General features: G+C 40.2%; 1 protein-coding gene across 10 annotated transcripts in view; it reads left to right on the top strand.

Moving 5' to 3' along the window:
* Nucleotides 1–16,941, top strand: part of CORIN (corin, serine peptidase) — a 228,166-nt gene that overhangs the window by 178,850 nt on the left and 32,375 nt on the right. For all 10 annotated transcript variants that reach the window (XM_034671855.1, XM_034671857.1, XM_034671858.1 and 7 more), the window contains 3 exons: nt 5,573–5,686; nt 7,629–7,739; nt 8,798–8,927. In XM_034671855.1, the coding sequence (XP_034527746.1) occupies nt 5,573–5,686; nt 7,629–7,739; nt 8,798–8,927 (355 nt within the window). The remainder of the gene's footprint in view (nt 1–5,572; nt 5,687–7,628; nt 7,740–8,797; nt 8,928–16,941) is intronic.

The following is a 16,941-nucleotide window of genomic DNA, read 5'->3' on the forward strand; positions in this document are numbered from 1 at the left end:
TTTAAAATACAGCTATTCCCTGCAATCCAGAAGGACAGCATTCCTATGAAAACTTCATAAGCCAAAATTGTGTCAAGTGAAGAAGCAAATACCATTAATTTACGTGGAAAAATTTTTGACCGTTCCCAGGTCCTAAAAATATCCTCCCTTAGGCTTTTCTAATACCTACCACACATCTTGCTCATGGATGTACAAAATAAATCTTGATAAAGCAGAGATGCTCACAAAGGTCAAACCCATGGTGGCTTGATGCTGAGAAGCTGAGTGTAGTTCTCGGGAAAGGAGCCGGGGGGCGCTACTCGCTGCTCAGGGTGCACACTGCATGTGTAAAGCCTCACTGCCAAACAAACGCTGAAGTTATTTTCCTTTTTCACTATTTTTCGTAAAAGGGAAAATCCTCTTTGGATTTCATTCGGTTAGCGGAAACAGTTACTAACGTAGGCCTTCCGTAAAAGTGAAGTGGCATGATGCAAACTTTCGAGAAGTGGGGGATACCTGTATATTCATTAGCCTTTAGCAATGGGCAATGTTGCTCTGAAGGGTCTCTAGCTTTTGTGGTACATTTTTGTTGTTGAGGTTGTTTTGATTGTGTAATTGCTAATGTAAACAACAGTTGAAAACACTGTCGGTATCAGAAATGTTTTCAGCAAGTATTTGGAAGAATTACGCAAATCTGAACACATCATTCCAGAATTGCTTCACGGGAGGGAAGCCTGAAAAGTGGGAGCGATTTACAGGGTCACCACCGTGTCAGCACAGAAGAAACTTCGTTGTCTTAGAAAAGGTTGATGGTTTGCCGTTCATTGAGCATAGATGCTCTGTGGACGGAGCTGTCTGTAAAACTAGCAACCTGATGACAAGCTGATTTTCAACACACCATTTTCCAAGCACTGATAGCTAAGCAGTAAAGAAAGAGGTGAAGATCCGGTCAAAGACGTGAACAGGAATGGCATCAAAGAAAGGACAGCTGAGGGAAATAACAATGGGTTACATTCTGGGCTTTGCCCTCATGCAGAGATTCGAGTGGGTGAGACTGAGGTTTGATTTTGCTCAGCCTGTGTCCATGATTTGAGTGGGCTGCCAGCAGAAGCAAGGGGGTACCTGGGCCGTGGTGTGAGCAGCACGTCTTCTCAATGGGGGCAGTGAAAGGAGAATATAGCGAAGACAGTTCCATTGTATTTACTAGGGAAATAAAACCCTTTATTACACAAACACAGCATCATAATTACTAATTGATCACTATTCTATATAAAAGGGCATACACCGTATGGAGAAAGATAGACAACAGTACAAATTCCCAAGCATCATTAAGTGCCTTTCTATCTTCAAAGGATTAAAAATCTTTTCATCATCTATCTTTGATCTCCTCTAGGGCTCCAATAAAATAAAATCTTTAAATATAACCTTTTCTTGGGATCAAAGCACCTTTAGGCTGTGTTTAAAGCCTCTGACTAATATTTGTGGGCTGTACAGCTTGATTTTAAGTTTTCCAAAAGACCTTTTTTTCTATCCATTTGGACTCTTCAATGGTATTTGTATAACTTCTTTCAGAGGATGCCTCACCTGGCATTTTTAGCAAATAGTAGTCTCCATGCCTGATTTCTCTTTGCTTGTGGAAGACCCTGACTCTGCTCTGAGTAGCAGAAACAGTGAGAGTCATTGTGCCCACATCATGTCAGAGACCCGCAGATGTGCCTTCAGGATGACTCTTCAGGATTGATCTCTAATCCCTCAGTAGGGTTTAATTTTTCCATGTTAACGAAGAGACATTCTCCTTCCCTTGAGGTATTTTGCTACTCGGTTAATTGCTTTGCTTTCTTATTTGGCATCTTGGCCAGGCAGCCTGAAATAGCAGGCAGGGCTCTGTGTAGACCTAGCCTTGGATTTAATTCTCAACTCAGTGCACAGAGGCTGTATGACTTTCGGCCAGTCACTTAATTTCTCTGGGCCTCCGTTTTCTCACCTGTAAAATGTAGAGGACACTCACTTGATCCTCCCAGACTCAGAATGCTTCTGACAGGCTTGACTCATCCCTCAGGAGTCAGTATCTGAACACCCACCTGCCACAGTGCTGGGGTCGCCGGGAGGCGACCGCCCTCAGAGTCACCCAGGGGTCTCCCTGGAGGGAAGGGGTCCTGTCTTGCTTGGTCTTGTGTCTGGGAGCCCAAGGTCTTGTGTATGGCGGAGGACAGCAGGCTGGCATGTCACGTCCAGAGCATGAGCCGGGCAAATTCCCTGGTTCGCGGAGTAAGCACAGGCCGCAGGGTGGTGTCTCTTCCTGGAGGCTGTGCTTCTCTGGGGATAGACCGCCCCGTCTCCAGGATTAGTCACCGAAGGGGGGCCGCCAGCCTGTAGCTGAAAGCCCTTTCTGCTACCCCATCCCACTTCCTCATAGGATCCTAGGCGAGCGCATGTTGAAGGGGATGATATGGGGTGTCACCCCTAAACAGGGGAGGAGGGGGAGAGGCTGCCGAGGACTTGGGAGCCCTATGGTCTGCGCTGGTGTTGCTGCCCCTGATGGTTTGGCCTGAGATGGGGAGGAGGCAGGTCCTCTGCTTGGGCTGCTGCTGGCCCTTGAGATTTGGGGCTCCGTCTCCCAGGGCTGCGTGCTCTGGAGGGGCCTTCACACCTGCTAGGCCTGAGTCTCGCTGCTGCATCTCCCGCGGTGGACCCAAGACGGCCAGATCCAGACTCTTCCAGCCCCAGCCAGTCCAGGACCCAGATTCATCTTGCCCCTTGCTCTTCTGACCCGTTCCTCCCTGGAAACATTTTTTTTTATTTCATGAAGCTCCAATTAGCAGACCTAATGAGCACACCTCCTCACCCTATATTTGCTTGAGAGATTGTTCCAGTACAAGAAGCAGCTGCTTTGGGGTGGTTGCTGCCTTTACCTGTGATGACAACTCTTAAGATAGAGGAAAAACAGGTGCCCCAGCTCAGGTGGGACCGGCCTCTGGTCGGGGAAGGCTGCTGCTTCACAGAGTTTTTGTGAAAATGAGGGATTGAGTAAGTGGAGAACCCAGCACAAAGCTTAGCACACTTAGTGTGAAGAAACATCGGGTTTCCCTGGGACTGTGGGGGGTTCTTGGAATGAGGGACAGTTAGTGCTCAGTATGGGCAGGTCCTGGGCAAACTGGGGTGAGTTGGTCACGTTAGCAACACACCGTGGGTGTTGTCATTATCTCTGCGCTGGGGTGGTTGTGATTCTGACATAAACAATTATTTGGTTTCATAACCTGCAGCTGCATGAAACATCCTGCCCCATCCATACCTGTCTTTAATTTTTAGTGGAGTCCTACTCTCTTTGCTTTAAACCATACATTTAAAACATAATTACACCAAAGATGTCACTTTAAAGGGACAGTTTGTTTATTCTTCGCGAAATAATAATGTTGTCTTCCCTGTGACCAATGTCTTGACCTCTTCGTCTTACTTTCATTTATGCTCACTGTAATTCCACAAAAGGGGTATTAGGCCACACAAATTTTTATTAGAAAAGAGAAGATATTGTATCAAGAACTGGGGATGTACTGTATGGTGACTAATACAACAAAATAAATATTATTTAAAAAAAGAAAAGAAGATACAGAAGGGTAAGTTAATGCTTTTGGGTACTCATTTAATCTGTAGAGCAACCGTATGTAGCAAGCATGATTATTACTATTTTAGAGAGATGGAAACTGAGGTTCAGAGAAGTTAAGTAACTATCCAAGGTCGCACAGCTAGTGAAATTGGAGCTAGGATTCAACTTCAGGTGTCTGACTCTAACGCTGTCCTTGCCTTGCTTTCTAGCCCTCATGCGCCTTGTTCGTTCTCAGTTTACAGAGGACTGCAGCTAAGGACTTGCACTGCATCTCAACTGGATCTTTCTCTTTAAGGCTGTGATTTGGAAGAGTTTATTTATTTTCTCTAAATCTCGGTTTCCTCACTTATAAAATAATGATCATAATACTGACATTGTGGTATTATAAGAATTAGAACTAATATTTATAATGTGGATATATAGGGAATAATGAATATTATGTTGTTGTTATTATTATTATTATTATTATTATTATTATTAAGGATGCAGGTCTTACTTATGTCCCAGAAAATCTACTTTTGTGGTCTTTCATCAGCTCATTCCAAAGGTCCAAGTTCTTCAGACTTTTAGGAAGGGTACCACATGAAAAATCAGAAAGGCTCATGCTATTTTCTCTCATTCTTTACTAATGAGTGCTGTGGTTTGTGACAAGCCTGTTACTGACAGAACACCAGATGATGTCTGTATCTGCTGCTAGCTGAGACTCCAAATAAAATCCCCATGAGTTCCTGGAATAGATGTTGCTGGGCCTAAGACCATTCCAGATGTAGGGCTAGTGAAACACTCTCACTGTTTATTTCCTCTATTTTTGAATGGTGAAACACTTTCAATCTAATTTTAGCTCATAATAAAAATTTCTTTTCTAGTGACTTGTTTTGATAACTATTTTCAATGAGAATTTTGAAAAAAGAGGATTTTTTCTTATAATGGATTCCAAGAAATACAAGTCAATCATCTACAAAATTTCTCTGAATTATTTGTAGTAGGTCAAATGGGAAATAGCATTTTTTAAGAAAGTCCTTATTTGATCACTGCTTTGCATTTCATTCACCTTAAACTAGATGATCTTTTCCCAGGAAGGGGAGAGACTTTTTGTTCCTTACATGCAGTGAAGTTCCATTTAAAATACATGTGTGTCGAAGGCCAGCCGAGTGCTAGCTGCTGTTGCAGCATGGGGGAGGGGAAGGGAACCCAAAGATGAATGTCATGGGAACTTTTCCTCGATGCACCTTGCAGCCTGGTAAGGACCATCAATCCCACTGGAGTGACGAGAATGCTTTAGACTCTTGGCATGTTTTAGCAGTTGTGTGAAATGCACTGCATTTGATTGAAATGGCATTTATTAAGTTCATTGCAAGTTCCTGCTATTTCATAGGCAAATTACAGTTCAAGCTTATAGTCCTGATCTTGTGCAAATTACATTCATTTCTCATATTAATTGATGAAGTTGATCGCCTTAGATCTCTTAGACTATGTTATGCAAGTGACAGCTTTTGTACCTGGTTCTTATATTAGTTTTGTAGGTATTTGGCCTAGGAGACACCTCTTACTAAATGCACAGATGGCCTTTCCATTTGTTGAATGAAATTACATTTTAAGGTAATATGCATTTAAATCACTAGGTTTTGGCATATTTACTTAAAAGCATAACATCATTTTATAGATGAATCTTATGGCAAATTGACTCAGAAAGCAAAAGGAACAGCTAAAAATGAGCGTTAATGTATAGTTGCTTTTTCATTTTTTCCCATTTCCCATATGTCACTTTTGATCTTCCCTTAGGAGAGCTGTCCTATTTATATTGCAGTATGGAGATTATTGAGTATTTCTACTCTCAAAATTACATTTTTCATGGTATACGGAAGTCAGGACTTTTTAGGAAGAAAGAAATCATGCCTTTGTGCTGTAATTTTTCTACATTGTTTGATCAAATTCATCATTATTTTGATATCTATGTCTATTGCAAATAACCTTTTCTTCTGTCTCCAGGCTGTAAAGAGAGAGATCTTTGGGAATGTCCATCCAATAAACAATGTTTGAAGCATACAGTCATCTGTGATGGGTTCCCAGACTGTCCTGATGGCATAGATGAGAAGAACTGTTGTAAGTGCTTACCTGCATTGGTCACCACAACTTTATTTATGTTAAATACCGCTCATTTTGAATATAAACTTGAAGTTTGGAAATACGTATTAAAAGCTTTTACTATGTTCAGATCTTTTGACCGAAACTCCACTTACAAAAATACATGCAAGGACATAATCAAACATATGTAAATTATATGCTCGGTGATATTATTCTAGCATTATTTATCACATAGAAAAATTAAAACACCCCAAATATCCAAAAAGAGGGAACATAAAATACAACCATAAAACGAAATAATATGCAAACATTAAAAATCAAATTAAAAGAATAATTCCTCCTGGGTTCATTACACGTCATTAGTTGAATGAAACAAAATGCAAAGTATTATGTGCGCTATTGTCCCAAGTTTTTAAAGTGCATATACCCACATATAGAAAAGGATCAGACGGTCACGAGAAACAGTTTACAATGATTATCTCTGGGTGGTGGGATTATTAAATTTTTGTGCTTTTCTGTCTTTTCTACATTTTCTAAATGAATGGCCACCACTTTTTAAACTAAAAAAAAGAAAATTATCTCTCAAGATGTTTTATCTACTAGTAACAGAAAGCCCAACTCAGACTGACTTAAACAGTGAAGACATTTATTATATTTTATTATCATATGCATCAGGTATGTCTTGTATTATCATATTTAGAAGTCAAGTACAGGATGGATTCTTGAGGCTAGATGTGGGGGTTCAGCACCTCTTCTATGATTCTTTTAGTTCAGCTTGACCCTCTACAAGTGTCAAAAGATGGCGGCCAAGAGCACCTGGGGTGCCATGCTTCCCTGAACATATCCAGGAGGAGTGATGACCTCGCCCTTATGTCTGGAATATCACTTAATATCACTCAGATCGGCCAACTTTGAGCAAGGTTCCAGCTAGCATTCAGGGGTCTTTGTGTGGATTAGAAAAGATACTACCTAAGGAAGCACCCCTTAGGAAGAACCAATTAGAAAAAGATGCTGGTTCCTTTAGGCTGCCCCTGTGCCAGACTAGGATGCATGATCTGGCCAGCAGGGTTTGGATACGAACTATCTTGGAAAGCACAACCCATGAAATGGTAGGCCAAAACTCTGGTGTTGGGTCACATGTTTACTGTTGGACTAATAACTTTACCCAAGCGAAAATAGTTCTAGTTAGAAAATGCCATGTCCCACTGACACGAATCAGGGTCTTCTGGGGCTGTGGGGACCTGAACAAAATCAGGTTACCTTAAAAAAGGAGAAAGAAGGGAAATGGATATTAGGTAGGCAATTAAAGAGAGTCACTATGATTTTTTTTAAAGATTTATTTAATTGAGAGAGAGAGAGAGAGAGAACAAGTGGGAGAGGGGCAGAGGGTGAGGAAGAGAATCTCAAGCAGACTCCCCTCTGAGCGCAGAGCCAGACTCAGGGCTTGATCTCATGACCCCTAGATTATGACCTGAGCCGAAATCAAGAGTTGGGTGCTTAACCGACTGAGCCACCCAGGGGCTCTGATAGTAGAGATTTTTTGAAGAATAAACATGATCCAATATGTGGACAGAGCTTGTTCCCATCCTGTGGCTACTGTATTCTACTCAGCCCCAATGCTCGGCTCATGCCACTTCAGACTGTAATCCTGTTCTCTCAATCTTTGGAATTTCTGCTGCTCTGGGTACCACTTTTTCAATCCTAGTGTTAGAACTAGACAATCCAGTGACTTGGGGAGATGGTGGCATTATTTAAATGCTTGCTGTTTGTATAGATTGGCATCTGTGATATGAGTTCCTACCAATTCCGTTACTCTGTCTTGATAGCTGTTTGGAGGCCCCAGTGACCACAGCTTCCCTTCCTTCCACGCTCCTGCGGACAGATGATAATGTGCATGCTAGTGAGAATCACTCTGTTTCTGAAATGTTTCCATCTTCTCGCTTCTTGTTCCCGGTGCCAGCCTTTTGCCACGATGACGAGCTCCAGTGCACCAACCATGAGTGTGTGTCCCGTGAGCGCTGGTGTGATGGGGAAGCTGACTGCTCGGACAGTTCTGACGAGTGGGACTGTGGTGAGCTCTGTGTTTCCCCTGTGGGCCGCGCACTCTAATACCTGTCAGCCATTGAAGCGTAATAAATCCTCAGTGACTTCACAGAGTTCACTGACCAGTTTCACCTGTTCTGTTTAACGATGACAAGAGCTGACAGTAGTGATTCATATGCGTTGTTTCCTACTCACAGAACATTTCCCCCTAAGTTATCTCGCTCTTTGAAATGTCTATGTGATATGTAAAAACATTAGGTTCAAATTGTTATGACCCTGTAACTACTAGAATACAGTTTGTAAACCCTTTAGTATCACCCCACTTCAACAATTACCAATATTCCATCATTCTGTATCATTGACACCTCCTGAAATAGGATTTTCAAGTGCATCTTCCATCTTCCCTGTAGTCTTGCTCCAGATCCGGATGACTATCTAGTCCTTACATGGACAGGACTTAAAGGCATTTCCCGCCAGTACCTCCAGGGCTGCAATTTGTAACATTGAGTTTGATGACTTCGCTAGCCCCACACTCATGGCTCCTTCCATTCCCTGGGCTCTTCACTCAGTCCTTGGCCTCCTCTGCCCACAGCACGATCATCATTTGTGTTGTGATTAATTGCACGGTGTTTCACAAGTAATCTGTGGCGTGTTAAGTAGAGAGGATGCTCTTTTATAAAATGGAAATTAGTGCACACCCCAAATTAATCCTAACTTAACATCGCTTCCATACCCTTGCCTTCTCACGTGCTTTCTTGAAAGGAAATGATATGAATGAAGGTACAACTAACTCAGAATTATGCAAATCATTGGATAAACTCGTGGGAGGGGGTCCCGCCTCTAGTTGTCTTCTAACTTTGTGGTTCCTTGAGGGCAGAGAACATTTCTAATTCGTTTTTTCAGTCTTCCACCACACCGAGAGCAGTGCTTTGCAGAGGGCAAGCACTCACCACATGGTTCTTAATTAAAATAAATAAAAACAAATGTATGCAAGTAAAGGGAAAGAATGTAGAGTTAGCATTTGGTTTCTAATTAGGGTTTTCCCTTTTCTTTCTTTCTTTTTTTTTTTTTTTTTGTCCTCCTCAGTGACCCTCTCTAAAAATGTGAGCTCCTCTTCGTTCCTGATGGCTCACAGATCTGCCGTGGAACACCACGTGTGTGCGGATGGCTGGCAGGAGACATTAAGTCAGCTGGCCTGCAAGCAGATGGGTTTAGGGTAAGGTCAGTAGTTTGTAGCGCTGATGAATTTCTCAGAGGGCTTCGCGGAACTTGGCAATAATATCTTCCTTATGAGTGCAGAGTGAGTTAGTGCTCTCAAGGAGAGCCCTCCAGAGCATGGGAAATGAATCAGGTGAGAGGACCGCATTTAATTACAGGCACCTGCTCTGAAGAGACTGGGGTTGGGGGGGAACCTGCTTTGATAAAGCCTCGCCCTACGAGTAAATGAAGTAATTGTATTTTAACTACTTCTGAAAGGAAATGCTTTCCGTACTTTAACAGCATGATGATGGTTTCTTCCGAGCAACTTGGATGGGAAAATCTTGAGGTTTTTCTCCCAAGAGCTTATTGAAAATAACTTTTTAAGCAACACACATTTTTTAATAAGTTGAGAAATAGGACTTAAAGTTGATGGTATTTCAATTTACCCTAAGTAATTCAGGAAATGTAAATCAGGGAATAGTTGACCATTTTTGCTCCTTAGTAGAATGAAAAGACACTAACTCTGGCTTTGATACAAAAAGACTGAGATCGATACTTTGAAAGTTGGGTACTTGCTATTTCATGGGGTTTTCTTTTTCAGTTCTATTGGGGATGGAAAGCAATAATTGAGGGTCTTAGATGTATATGTGTGTGTGTGTGTGTATTCACATATTTTTTCTTTTCAACGACTGATGTATGTGAGATTTTGGGGGAAATGTGGAAATGATAGGAATAAAAGATAAAGGAGTTTTAAAATTCTAGAATAAAAAAATTGAGTAAATGTCATTTCCCAAGATTCCACTGAACAAACTTGAAACCGTTTTACAATAATGAAAGATCCAATTTTGGGATAGCACCTAGCAGCACATTTTTGTTCTCCCAGTTTGAAAAATGACCTAAATCCCAGTATCTTCAGCCCTTTTTTCCCATGTAAAGTCCTACGTCTTTGGAAAGTTGAGTGGCTGATGCTATTCTATAAGAAAAGACCTTTCAACTTTGCCAGAGTGCAAAAAATGATATTTACCAAGATCCATTAAATTATACTTCATTTTCACAACATCCTTATGGTGTCTAAGTGAAATGGGATGTGATTATGATTAGAGATAAATGAAAAGCCTTTTGAATGAGCTTTATTTTCCTCTCACCAAGACACGGGTTATTTCTTATTATGAAAACTTGATTATATAATGATTGACAATTCTACTGAGAGTTCTGAGGGAAAGTCGCAACCACAGGATTTTGCCAGCAGAAAAATTCTTTTGACAAGCCACGCTGTTCTATTGCAAATAGAAGGGATCTTATTTTAAATGTTCTCCTTGATATTTCTTCTATTTTTTTTTGCATATTGCATTTACATTTTTTATTGTGATGAAATATACATAACAGAAAAATTCAGCATCTTAACCATTTTAAAGTGCAAATTCAGTGGCATTTAGTGTATTCACAAAGCTGTGCAACCATCTCCATTATCTGGCTTCTTTCACTTAGCATAATGTTTTCATGCAACTATGGATCAGCACTTCATTCCTGTTTATGGCTGAAAAATATTCCATTGCATGGACACACCACATTTTTAAATCTGTTCATGTAATGATGGACATTTCGATGGTTTCCAGCTTTGGCTATTGTATGAGTATTGGATTTTTAAAAAATTTCTTACTTTATTCACTCTGTTTCCTTAAAAAAGTGGGAAAATGTTATTTCAATATATTAGACATTTAAAATCTGAAAGGACATTTAGATTTTTTTTTAAAGAGAACTTTATTTCCCAGAAAGGCTAGGAAAATCTGAAAGAGCAGTGTGGTTGGAAAACCATAACCATAATTTGCCTGAGTTAATGTGTAAGTAGTGAAAAGTCTTCCAAGGAAATGAATAGGAAGGGTAATCTTAGTATTTTTGTACTTTTTGATTGCCTTCAAGTTTACTCTTCAGTTTACTTGGGTGGCTCATGAATTGACAGAAATCTGGAGAGCCAGGCTGGGGCAGGAACCAAGATAATGGGCAAGATGGGCATTAATTTCTGTAGTAGGAATCTGCTCTGTTACCACTGTCTCTGGAGATCAGCTGCTGTGCTGCAAATTCACAGTTCTGCCACTAATGCCTCAAACTCTAAGTAACCTTGCACCTTGCGTCATTTCCTCCAGATTCAGAGTCCCTACAGAAGAGTCTGTCTATCCATGACTTGTTATTGACCTACACTCCAGCTGCCAGAGGGAGGGTAAAGGGAATAGCTGTCCTCCTTTAGCTTCTGGAGTGGAGTGCCTGTCTTTGTACCTTCAAACATATGCCACATCAGAAACCTGAAATTTAAAACACAACTCCAACTAGTTCTGTTCAGTATCTTTTTCCTATTGGTTTCTTAAGTATCTGCTGATGGGTCTTGACCTGGAGTAGGCATTGTGTGGAGGATGCAAAAGTAAATAACATCATCTGAGAGCTTTTATTTTTTTTTTTAAGATTTTATTTATTTATGTGACAGAGAGATAGCCAGTGAGAGAGGGAACACAGCAGGGGAGTGGGAGAGGAAGAAGCAGGCTCCCAGCAGAGGAGCCCGATGTGGGACTTGATCCCGGAACGCCGGGATCACGCCCTGAGCCGAAGGCAGACGCCTAACGCCTGGGCTACCCAGGTGCCCCTCATCTGAGAGCTTTTAATGCAGTGAGGAAGACACATGAGGAAACAATCTGAAACATAAAGTTGGAAAAAACTTCCAGATTTTTTGTCATCTGAGAATGGTTCATGTAGGGCATAGCACATGTCCTACCGATTAAAAGTATATAAGAAAAATATTCAATTCTAGTATTATCTTGATACTATAATATACATCTATGTAGTCATTCATTTATTAATTCAGTAAACATTTTTAGATAAAAGCATTGTAATATAGTTTCCAAAACTAATATACTTTAACTCCAAATGGGGGGGAGGGTCCATTTTGGAGCTAGTTCATCAAAAATGCAGGTCTATACTGAATTACATGTGTTGCAGGGCTTCTATTGAAATGCTTTCATGATAGGGGCAGTTGATTAAAAAATACCTGCACTTGGAGTTGTTCTGACCCAAATTATGCCTTCCACGTCTAACAGTAGAAATGCTCAGCTCTCAACAAAGTGCTTGCCCAAATGAGAAGATTTAGAGTTCTTTGCTGAATCTGAAAAACTTTTTAACCCCATCTGCAGATATCTTTTTTTTAGAATAATTTTTTATTATGTTAGTCACCATACAGTATATCCTTAGTTTTTGATGTAGTGTTCCATGATTCATTATTCTTCTGCAGATATCTTGAGTTTACCCCAGCCTGGAAGTATGATGATTAATTTGATTAGACAAGGATATAAATCAGCTCCTAAGTTCTCATGACAGTATATTGACTTAGCTACCTACACGTCCAATATTAAAAACACATGGACATTTATTTAATCAACAATACAAATACAGAATGCCCTCTAATACTTGCCAAATGCTCAGTTGAGACATCTGGTATTTGAGGAAATTGGTCTAAGGGACTGCGATTCTTTGTGTCTCTTGGCTTTGTAAGCTTTATCTCTATATAAAACCAGATCATCTGGAAATAGGCTATTCTGTTTTGGTAAAAATTCCTTCACGGGGTTAGTCGCAATTTGATTTTATGCCTTAATCTTTTAGAGTTGGTCAATAGAAGCAACATCCTTCCAAAGAATGTTTTTTTGTCTTGGGCAAAACTGCAAAAATGGCCTCAATTATATTACCTAAGAGTCCCTGATATAAGGATTTACATTGGATTTTTTTTTCCTTAAGTGTACTCCAGGAAAAAGCTTCCAACTTCAGATTTCATTTGTCATGTAAGGATGGTTGACTTATTGATGGACTTCCGTGAAATTCAAAGACAGACTAATCCTCTGTAGTGGTAAATTAGCCCAGATTGCTGGTCCTGTGCAAGTAAACCATAGAAAAGGAGCTCAAAATCTTGTGGTCTTTTTTTTTAAATTACAATGTAATTCACATACCATGAAATTCACTCTTTAAAAGTATACAATTCAGTTATTTTTAATATATTCACAATGTTGTGCAATCATCACCACTGTCTAATTCCTTAACCTTTTCAACTTGGAAAAGAAACCCCATGCCTCTTTGCAATCCCTCCCCACTTCTTCTCCCCAAACACATGAAAAACACTAATTTACTTTCTGTAGGGACTTGCCCATTGTGCACATTTCATAAAAACAGAATCATATAATCATATACCCTTTTTGTCTGGTTTCTTTCACTTAGTATAATGTTTTCAAGGTTCATCCATGTTTTCGTATGTATCAGCACTCCATTCCTGTTTATGGCTGAATAATATTCCGTTGCATAGGCAAATCCACATTTCGATGATCCATTTATCAATTGATGGATAGTTGAGTCGTTTCCATTTTTTGGCTCTTATGAAAATGTTACTAAAACATTCATGTACAAGTTTTTGGGTGAACATATGTTTTCAGTTTCTCTTGAGTATATACTTAGGACTAGAATTACTAGGTCAAATTTTTAATTTTTGAGGTACTGCCAAACTGTTTTCCAAAAGGCCTGCACCAGCAATGCATTATGGTTCCAATTTCTCCATATCCTTGTCAACACTTGTTATTATTCACTTTTTATTATAGCCATTATCTGACTAAAACAGGTCATTCTGGTTGTTATTGAGAATATACTATAGGAAGGCAAGGGTAGGAGCAGGAATATTAGTTAGGAGGCCATCAAAGTAATCCAGGTGAGACATTTTGGTGACTCAGATTAGAATGGTAGCAGAGAACATGGCGATAAATGGTTTGATCCTGAATATATTTTAAAAGTAGAGCCAATAGGACTTCCTGACGGATTGGATGTTAATTGGGGATTGAGAAGAGTCAAGAATGACTGAAAGGTTTTTGGGTTGAGCAACTGGAAAGACGGTATTGTCGTAAACCGACTTGGGGAATACTGCAGATGAAGCATGTCTGGGGAGAAAGACCAGTTCTATTTTGGACATGTTAATTTTGGGATGTCTACTAGACATCCAAATGGATATGCTTATAAGGCTCAAGTCTGGACTTTATTAGTGAGGTTTGAACTGGAGCTATATATTTGAAAGTCACTTGGATACAGATGATATAGGTTTATGGGACTGGTGACATAACCAAGAGAGTAAGTTTAGAATTAGAAGATAAGAAGACCAAGGGCCAAGCCCTAATCTTAAAAGGGTGGGAGAAGAGAAGTTGTAAAGCCAAACGAGATGAGAGAGGACAACCAATAGGGTAGGAGGATGTGATATTCTGGAAACCCAGGGAAGAAAGTGAATCAAGGCAAGACAATGGTCAAATATATCAAAAATTGCTGAGAAGTCAAGTAAAATGAGGACTGAAAACTGACTGTTGGTTTCAGCAATGTGCATGTCATTTACATGACAGTTTTAGTGGAGTGAGTGGGGCAAAAGCATAAGAGATAGTGAAAAGAGAGAAACAAAAGATAGTATAGAACTTTTTGGAGGGATTTTGTTGCAAAGAGGAGCAAAGAAATGTGAGCAGTGGTTGGTGGGGGAAGTAGTTAGGAGATGTTTAGTGGCTCCATTTCCTGGAAGCAATCAGTATCCCATGGATAAATTATTAAGAGACCTGCCAGAGTAGGAACATCATGTTCAATTGCTATTGAATGTTTTTGTTCCTCCAAATTCATATGTTAATTCTTAATCTCAAATGTGAGTATACTAGGAGGTGGGGCCTTTGGGAAGTGGTTAGGTCATGAGTGTGGAGCCCCCATGAATGGGATTGGTGTCCTTGTAAAAGAGACCCCAGAGAGCTCCCTCACCCCTTCTACCAAGTGATGACACAGCAAGAAGATGGAGGTCTATAAATGAGGAAGTGGGCTTTTACCAGACACACCAAATCTCCCAGGACCTTGATCTTGGATTTCTCAACCTCCAGAACTGTGGGAAATAAATTTCGGTTGGCTGTGAGCTACCCAGTCTATGGTAATTTCTCAGAAGCCTGAATAGACTAAGGCAAAAATAAATCTTTTCTGTCAAAACTCTTCTTTCATTCCACCTATTCTTTTTAATCAAATAAGTTTGGATTATTTTCCCCAATTCGTGGGTTTACCATGAACTAGTTTATCTTTCTTTTACTTCATATCCCTTTTATATGCTCCTTCTCTTTCAAGACTGGATTATCCTTTATCCATGTTCCATGGGCACATTCCTTCCTGCTTCTGCCTCTTTGTCCATAAATGTCCATACATTTACTTCCAAATCCTCAAGCCTCACTCAAGCCTTATGACTTCTGTGAGGACTTACTCATCTGCATGATGTTTTTTTCCCTCTGAACTTCCTATGGTACATAAAAATTGGTATTACACAATTTCTCTCTTAATACTACAATGCCATATATCACTTTTATTTTTTTATTCTTTATTTCCCAGAAAGGTTATACAAAGTAGTACTGGCTAATCTTTTTTAAAAAATATATTTCTTAAAGATTTTATTTATTTATTTGACAGAGAGAGAGAGATAGCCAGCAAGAGAGGGAACACAGGCAGGGGGAGTGGGAGAGGAAGAGGCAGGCTCCCAGTGGAGCAGGGAGCCCGATGCGGGGCTCGATCCCAAGACTCTGGGATCACGCCCTGAGTCGAAGGCAGACGCTTAATGACTGAGCCACCCAGGTGCCCCTAGTACTGGCTAATCTTAAATGTGTGCCAGGCTGCTCCAAGTCCTTGATAGGTATTAACTCAATTTGTCCACATTATAATCCTGTAATAGATGTAATGTTGCTATTTCTACATTACATGTGAGGAAATTAAGGCATAGATCAAGAAACTTTGCTAGTTCACAGAAAAATACAGTGCCAGGACGCAAGTCCAAGCAAAGGCAAAAGGCGTCTTGGGTGTGACGAGTAGATCCCCTACGGCACCCAGTTATTCAATAAACATGACCTGATTGATGTGGCCAGCCAGCTTCTTACACATAAATCCTCTTTAGTATTGCCTTCCATGAGATTTTTGTGGCACGTCTTAATACTGGACCACCTCATGATCTTATCATTGTGGCACTTTTAAGTAGAAAGTAGTGGGGAGGTGCAGCAGTGGGGAAAAGTCATCATGCAGGCCAACAATAGAAGCGTTTTTCACTTTTTGAAAAGCCAGTTATAGTAAAAACTAGATGCTTGGCATATCCTAAGTAGAAGTTAGCTGAAGCGAATCCAGAGAGTGTTATTTTCTTTCACACGGAGGCTTCACAGTTTTTCTGGCAGACATGTAGCTTGGGCACAAGGAACTAAATCTGACACATTTCCAAGAAGCTGCTGGTTAAGTGACTGCCTGGGTGGGAAGAAAATCACAGAGTCCAGTGTGTGGCTGTACAGGTCCCTGGAACGTGCTATTCTGGGGTGAGGAAGAAGAATCATTTTCCTGAAAAAGTGCTATATCCTAAAGGGAGTAAAAGTGTTTTTTAAGTTCTTTCATGAGACCGCTGGGTATGAGGCTTAAATAAACAAAACAAGGTAAGTCTCTCAGTTGTTCCGAAGGCATTTCCATATGATCACTAACAGCAGGCTCTGCCAAGAGTTTGGATATCTGTTAGCAAACTGAATCTCAAGCTGTGTCAGTTGAGTTAATGAATATTTTATGGAATTAAAAGGAAACCTCTCAGTGGTGTAGAGAAGTTCACCGTTACTAACGAGAACAGAACTATGTGGGATCCTGAATTATTCAGATTGGTTTTCTACTCTCTTACATTCCATTTTGTGGTAAAAAGTTTATCATTGAAAAAGAGATTCGTATCCTGATTTTTTTAAGTCAAAGATGGTTCTCCAGAATGAAGTACCGTCAAGACTCAGCTTTTAGCCAAAAATACTGGGGCTGATGTGAACAAGAAGATTCTAGAATGGGGAGAATCAATCTCCATAATGTCTCCGGGAGCCTTAGATTCCCCAGTCATCATAATGATTATAGCATTGCCATTGGACATGAATATGAATAGTGAGTCCTGGGGAATTAAGAACATGATTTACAACTTGAACGATCCATCAGGAATTGACCAA

The sequence above is a fragment of the Ailuropoda melanoleuca genome, chromosome 11, assembly GCF_002007445.2.
Source record: "Ailuropoda melanoleuca isolate Jingjing chromosome 11, ASM200744v2, whole genome shotgun sequence".
NCBI classification, from domain to species: domain Eukaryota; kingdom Metazoa; phylum Chordata; class Mammalia; order Carnivora; family Ursidae; genus Ailuropoda; species Ailuropoda melanoleuca.